The sequence below is a fragment of the Austrofundulus limnaeus genome, unplaced genomic scaffold, assembly GCF_001266775.1.
Source record: "Austrofundulus limnaeus strain Quisiro unplaced genomic scaffold, Austrofundulus_limnaeus-1.0 Scaffold278, whole genome shotgun sequence".
Classification (NCBI taxonomy): domain Eukaryota; kingdom Metazoa; phylum Chordata; class Actinopteri; order Cyprinodontiformes; family Rivulidae; genus Austrofundulus; species Austrofundulus limnaeus.
In genome coordinates, this window is record NW_013952680.1 from 221933 (window position 1) to 229715 (window position 7783).

Consider the following 7783-nt stretch of genomic DNA (forward strand, 5'->3'; position numbering starts at 1 on the left):
ACACACACACACACACACACACACACACACACACACACACACACACGTTTTTATATCCTTGTGGGGCCCGTCCATTGATTTCCATTCATTTTTTGGCAATTTTATTTCCTAACACTGAACACCAACCCTAAGGCTAACCTGTGAGGTTAGCCTTAGGGTTGGTGTCTTAGTTTCAGGTTAGCCTTAGTTTTAGGGTCAGCCTCACCTGACCCTAAAACTAACCTAAACTCAATTCACATCTTGGTCCTAAACCCAACCCTCACACCCAAAATGAACCTCTGAAGTTGTAGGGCCCAAGGAGCACCCGGACCCCATGAGGCTGCGTTTTCCTTAAAACTGGGCCCCACCATGTAGGAAAAACAAGGACAAACACACACTTATAAATACACCATCTATTTCAGCACAGTTATGACACACAAATGTCAGACCTCCCAAGTCTGACTCATAAGATCCAGTGGCTGAACCAGGGCCACACTAAACTCTACGCTTTAAGTGGCATCCAATCAGAAACGAACAGGAACTACAACACAGACAATACAACCCGCTGCAGGGGAAACAATGCAGTTTGGACAGAAAACCACAGCGGAACTTGTTCTACTCACTTGCAGTGGTGCCAAAACCCAAGAAAAGAGTTTTGGGTACAGAAAGCAGAACACATATTTGCAAACTTCCTCTCAACACAGAGGGGTTGTGTTTGAACGTGACATTAGGAGGCAGAGTGTAAAAATAGACGTCATGTGACTGCTCCCTTTAAGCAGATAGACGCAGAGCTCCTCATACTTGTCGTTGCTAATCCTCGTTAAGCCGGCCATTACCGTCTCTGTCAGCCGACCTCAGCGTCCCACTCTGTGTGTGTTTGTGTGTACCTTTCTTGCCATTTTGCGGGCTTCCCAGTAAGGTCTGGAGTCATCCACCGCTCGTCCATACTTCGTCATCAGATAGTCCAGCTTCAATGTAGCTTCCACCAGCACAGCCCGAAACCTCTGACGGTAGTCCTGTGCACAAAAAGGATGTATAAACTTATCAGGACATTTGTGTAAGCTGAGCTTATTGGTGTCGTCATGGTTAGCTGAAAGCGCCGTGAGAGCAGCCTCATGGAGGGACAATTACAGTCTTTTAGTCATAAGCCTCAAATTGGGCCTGAGATGACTTTGGTCTTCAAATCATCTGTAACTGAAGCAGTCACTGATCGGTTTCCAAACAACTTGGTCCAAGAAGCATATCTACAAATGGCTGAGCCTTTGAGATCTTTGATCAGCTGTTTGAATATTTCTCCCTCTAGAACGCAAAATATTGGGAAATAAATGAAGAAATTTCTTCAATTAAAAGTACGAGCCTCATGGATGTCCAACACTTTCCGTCGTCAACACTAAAGCTTCTCTCTCACTGGATCACGACTGTTGGAGTTTAGAAGGAGCAGGGCCGGACCGTGGCATAGGCAAAATAGGCGAATGCTTAGGGTGCCGTCCATTTAGGGGGCGACACAAATGGGGGACAAAAATAATATTTTATAACTTTTTATCAGAGTTTAGTTGATTCAGTCTGTAATAATCCCTGGTTACTCTGGATTATGAAGGTAACTTGTTCTGCTTTGTTCCTAGATGAGGTTTATATGATGCAGAGGATGTTTCATGATAAAAGAATCACATGATGCAGTCAAGACTGGTGCTGTGTGTAAACAGAAAACAAAATAAGGATAATAAAAGTTTCAGCTCTGATCTCAGATAAAGTTCCAGTTGTCTGGTTTTCAGAGTTCTACCTTCATAAAACACTAATTTTATGTTGATTTGTTAATCCCAAAGAGTTAGTAAAATACTCTACAAATGGCAAGAGTTTTGAGTAGATATTTCACAAAATATACCCCTGGACCCCCTAGAACTGCTTCATTCTACAGCTGCAAATTAACATAAACAGATGTTCCTTATTAAAAAATAAGACAAAATCACACTAGGGACACCATCTGACATTTTTGTCTTGAGCATTGAATTAGAGGAGAAATAAAATTGATAGAAAATATATAAATTTTCATGCAAAATCTCACAGAACTGGTACTTCTGCACATGTCTAATTTGTACACAACTGAAAAGAAATTACAACTTTCTTGCAACGCTCCTGCCAGTAACACTGAGAAATGTTGTTTGCAATTACTCACCAACAGTTGCAGCCCAGTGAGGTACTGACTTAAAAAAAACTCCTGTTAGTCTTCACATGAACACTATTTATATTTGCATTACACATCTATTTACATAGAACTTTATCTATTTGTAAGCAAAAATAGCAGCAGTAGCTAGCTGTAGCACTTCCAAATTATAACCTGGAACAGGTCCAACCAGAAAATCCTAATATTATTCCTACAGGGAAACATGAATCTCTGAAATCTGTTAGTAGTTTGTGTTGGATATTTTAGATGGTTTTGCATCAAGAATGAGACAAAGAGCTCCTGAAACAGCTCAATACTGTTCACATAACCAGAATGCCTTTCATTTGAGGTGAAATGGAGAGATAAAAAGTAATATTCATGCAACCGTTACAACTTTTTCCAAAACATCCTGTATTATAGGCCTTAAAAACAGGAAATTAAGTATTTTTTTAAAATAACTTTAAGGTAAAGAGAAAAAAATAATCTTTAGTTTGCACAGTAACGGGCGGAACTGGAATATTTTGCAAGGGGTGCACAATGTGGTATTTTTGTCTTTTTTGTTTTGTCTTGTGTTTTGTTTCTTTTCTTTGTTTTTGGGTGGGGGCGGGGACATACAAATATAGAAGAGCACTCTGGATTTGAAAATTCAAAATGGCCACCACAGCTACTTCCACCTGGCTTCAACTTATTGAGCTGAAATTTTGTATGATAATAGCTAAGAATGCTGAAAACAAAACAAAAATAAATAAACACAAATGCTAGTCACAACTTTTCATTCAGTCATTTTTGGACATAAAAGGCTGAAGTAGCCAAAAACAATGCTAATCAAAAATTCAAGATGGCCACCAAAGCTAACTTTACATAGCTATAATTCATCCATTTTAAGACTTATTGAGATGAAATTTGTTGTGGAGTAGCTAAGGATGATCACATACTAGGCCCAAATTAAGCTAACCCCTAATGCTAATTTTATATACGGCTATAAATCTCAGCTGAAAATTTATAAAGCGCAGCAGTATCAGAAAACAATCTTTAACAATATAAGGGTGCAAATACAAAATCTAAGATCCCCACCCACTTGTCATTTATTTAAGAATGGAACCTGGGGTGGCTAATCAAGTGCCAGGGGTGGCATTGGCCTCCCTGGCCACCCCTCTGGCTCCGCCCCTGCTCTGTAAGAATCAGTGTATAGTTCTTATTTAATTTTTTCATACCATCCTAACTTTCTCTGATGTAAAAAAAAATGCAGAGACATAAACATGGTGGCTTTTCAAACATGTTTTGCTGCTTCATTTTTTTGTATAATGAGCCCTCAAGTGGCTGAGCAACCTTACCCACATAATCTGATCAGAAAGATGTAACGGGCTGTTGGGAGCGAACAGATCTGTGAACAGTTGCATTGTGGGTACGGTTGTGGCTGAACTGCAAAGCAAGAGAGCATGATTAAAATCTGTTTGTAAGCATATCTGTGAGTGTGAAGGCGTGTCTATGTTTATAGGCTGAAATTTGCAGAGCCAAGGCTCGACAAAGGCAGCACCTGTTTCCTGTTCGTAAAAACTGATGGAGCATTAAATGAGGTGAACAGAGGAAAAGTGGGGTGGGGGGTGGGGGGTTTTGCAGGAAACTCACTTCCTGTTACATCAGAAAGTTTCCTGTCTGCCCGTTCCTGTGTTGAGACAATGACACAGCTTTGAATCCAGGCAGTAAAAAGTCTCAGTTAGTACTCACGTAGTCATGGAAAAGGAAAGTCCGCCCTCTTTCATCTCTGCAGTTTTACGTAACAATTGTAGGCTTACCAGGTTTTAGACAAATTTTACTTTGGTGCATACAGTTGTGTGTTTATGCATTTTCGAGAAGGAAAGACATCAGCAATGACCTTAGAATAGTTATCATTTCTGCCCATTAAGGTTCAGTTTAATATGTTATATATAATGTAATTTATTTTTGTGTAACCAGGTTGTGTACTGCAGATTCTGCCCAGGTCCTTCTTGCAAATGAGATCTATCTCAATGGGGTTTTACCTGGTTAAATAAAGGAATTAAATAAAATGGGGAGAAAAGGAGGATAAAAAACTATACTTAGCACAAAAAGTAAAGATATTTGTGTTCGGTAGATTATTTCTTTGTTGTAACAATGCTTCTTGGCAATAAATCTTATACCACCTGTTCATTTTCCTTTTAAATCATGTCACAAAAAAATAAATAAAAATGTGCTTGTGCTGTGAGAATCTGTGTATTCATTCTTTGTTTTGTTTTTTCTGTTTTGCTGTTTTTTTAAATCCTAAAATGTAAAAATAAAAAAAAATCGAAGTAATTAAAAATCCACACTATTTAGATTTTTGACTCAGACACTTAAATTTAAAATAAAATATAAGGTTGTTTAGTTATGTAGCGTTACTGGGGATGATGGAAGTTGCCAAATAAGCAGAGTTGGAAGAAGACTAAAAAACATTCCTAAACATTTTGGGAATGGCTCAAACCCAATTCTGCATAACTTGGAATATTAAAGCAATCATGTTCATGGTATATCAATGAGACTCCGTCTAAATAAAACAAATAACTCCATGGTGAGAAGTGAAAATGTAACGCTCCAGGAGTTCAGGCCACAATTTCCAGTTTCACCAGAAGGTCCCAAACAGTACACTAACAAAATATAAAGCTTATCCTTGCTTTAACCATTAAAGGGAAACTATTATGCAAAATTCACTTTTTAAAGCTTTTTATACTCAACTTTAGGTATGTACTTCTTAAAAAACAGTCCTAGGACCAAAAAAATGCACCCAGTGGCATATTTACTGTAAGTAAATGTATTTTTAATGTATATTAACGACAAGTTTTATACTTCCGCCATTTTGTGACGTCACAAGCCGTACGACAACCCACCGGAACCTGCGTTCAGCCCCTTAMYTAGCAACCCCTGGGTGAGACTCCTCCTCCTCAATATAAAAAGCCATCACGTGTTGTTGAGCAATGCACAGCTCATTTCACAACAAGCCTCCAGTAGGGCAATGGGTAGAGTGTTGGACCAGAGAGTGGGGGACCAGGGTTTGAGACCGGATTGGACACAATTAACTTTTTTTTTCGTTCGTTATGAACACATTTTCTCATGTAGCTCTATTGTTTAACTTATTAAAGCCTTGTTAAAGCCTATTTGTTTGAGTTTCTGAGGTATTTTGACCACTGCTGCTCCCTGCTCTGGTAACAGCATGCAGAGTGAGCACAGAGCAGAGGAGGGAGAGAAAAAAGAAGAAGCTGCGACCACGACTCTGCCTCTGGGTCTCTCATATGGTTGTACAACGGAGCTTCTGCTGTTATTAGCCATGCTAACGTAAACACTGGCTTTGGAGGGCGGAGTTAAAGTCAACAGATTTTTGGAGGGTGTTACCAACAGAGCTCATTAACATAAACAGCTCTTCTGAACAGAAGTCAGAGCAGGCAGAACTAGAAAATGGGAAATTTTATTATCTGAGAATTATTTTGTGCATTAAAATGAATGAACATGGTCTGGATAGCCCACAGACATACCATAAAAATTTCTAGGACCCATAATTGGTCTTCTTTAAAATTTAAACAAAAAAATTTTTCTTATTTTTGCAATTGATGTTTGTCTAATTTAATTTTAAAACTAAAAACTCACCCAGTTATTTGTTTGTTCTCATTTTATTTTGAAACGGAAAAACCAAAGAACGAGCCACTCAGGTGACCGGTATAAGATTTAAAGTAATAATCTACCATACACACATTTCCTTATTTTTTGTGCTACGTTTATATGTTCACAACACTGATGAGATGCTTATCCATCCAGATCAGACAACGCAATGCTCCAAAAGATAAACTTACCACACAGAATCTACAGGCCTCAGTTAGCTTAAAGGTTAAAGGTCATGACAGGACAAATAGGAAGAGGCTCAACAGGTGTGTCTGTTTGGAGGAGTTGCAGGAGAAAGCCTGTAAATGTGGCAACACAGCTCAGCAAAGTTTCACCGAATGAACTTCTTGAATTGTGGAACAAGATAGTAGAGATGTGTACACATAACTAGGGGTGCACCAATTGCACTTTTCTGGCAGACAATACCGTTGAAACAACAAACCTGTTTTAACTGGACGTTACGTAGTGCTCACTGCAGAGCAAAAAGGGGACAGTGGCTGATATTCAGACCTTTGTGGACGCAGATGAGAAGCTGATCTTTTCAACCGACCTTATCAAAGTATCGGCCGATCTCCAAATCTCTCGAAATGAAGGAAATTGTTGCAAATAAATCAGCTGGATTTACTGTTGCATATAATGCACAGCAGCACGTTTGGAGAAAACCAAACCACACATCTGCACAAACACCTCCATCAGCGCCGACGGGGTGCAGGGGTGATGCTTTGGGCATCTTGCAGTCCAGACCTCAACTGATCGAAGTAAACACGAGTCGACAGAGCCGTGCAGAACTGAAAACCTTAAGGAGCAAAGCGTGGAGCTAAATTTCCTCTATGATAGTCTCACTGCTAAAGAAAAGTCCTCACTTCTAACAGCTGTTTCACTTTGGTTTGGTTTTGATTGAACTGATAACGACGTTAAGGAATCTGTTGTGTGTTTTGGTTCATTTCAGGTTAGATTTGCATCTTTTCAGTCCAGTAAAAACCAGATCTTTACTTTTATGACGTGAATCGTAAAACCCCAGAACTGAAAGAGGGTGGACTTTCATGTTCCCATGACTGCACGTTTACTGACTGCTTTATGTGTTTCTCTGTAACACACACACACACACACACACACACGTCTTTGTCGAGGCAAAACGAGAGGATGGTGGTATGAGCGCACGGCCCTGAAATGTTTCTAAACAACTGTACTTTTTTTTTTACAAATCAGCTCCAGATTGTAGGAGAAAAAGCGCCTGCAGCACTTCCTCCAACCTCCAGCTCTGTGTTGCTTCTTTGCTGTTAACTTTACAGCCATCTACTCGCTGTGAATTCCTAAAAGAGTCGCAAGCGTTTTCTGTTTTAAAATGAGAACAAGTAACAACGTGTTTTTAAAAAATGTCAGGATTCTTCACTAGAATTCCTTTCTTTGGTCCTCCATCAGCTCCGGATCTGAGTGGAGCTTTAATGAGAAACAGACGAGGCCCACTTTCAGGGAAATAAATAAATAAATAAAAGAACTGCGGCTCGGCTCTGGAATGTTTCGGTTTTGTTGAACAGTAGCTCAACTCTAACTGAATGCAAACCTTCAATTAAAAAAACATAAAAAGCTTTTTTCAGTTTTTCACTTTCGAGTCTTTTTCGTCCTTACAAAGGCTTTTATTTGTATTTTCACAATAAACGTTGAGGCAGCTGCAGGGGCATTTCTGCAGCTCCAGATGTGAAGCTGATTTTTTTTTTCTTTTCGAGGCGTTCCTCAGGGTGTTGACACTGTTTCTTAGCAAAGGTTGAGAAAACACACAAATCAAACAGGAAAACCTTAAAGGGACGAAGGTAAAACTGTCTCGATTCGTGGTGGTTTGTGTTTTATTTTACCTCCAGCTCAGTCTCCCAGCGGTTAATGTCATCTGTAGACTGGTTCAGCTTCTCCAGTTCTCCCTGTTTACAGAAAACACAAGTGTGAGAAGACAAAAACAGGGAAGAGGGGCTGTAGAGGAAAAAAAACAGACTTGGGGGG

At 39.5% G+C, this 7783-nt stretch overlaps 1 protein-coding gene across 1 annotated transcript in view; it reads right to left on the reverse strand.

Moving 5' to 3' along the window:
• Window positions 1-7783, reverse strand: part of LOC106526483 (SH3 domain-binding protein 5) — a gene marked incomplete at its 3' end in the record, with an annotated part of 16833 nt that overhangs the window by 8600 nt on the left and 450 nt on the right. Inside the window, 2 exon segments of the mRNA XM_014021101.1 lie at window positions 867-995; window positions 7642-7704. Coding sequence (XP_013876555.1) covers window positions 867-995; window positions 7642-7704 — 192 coding nt within the window.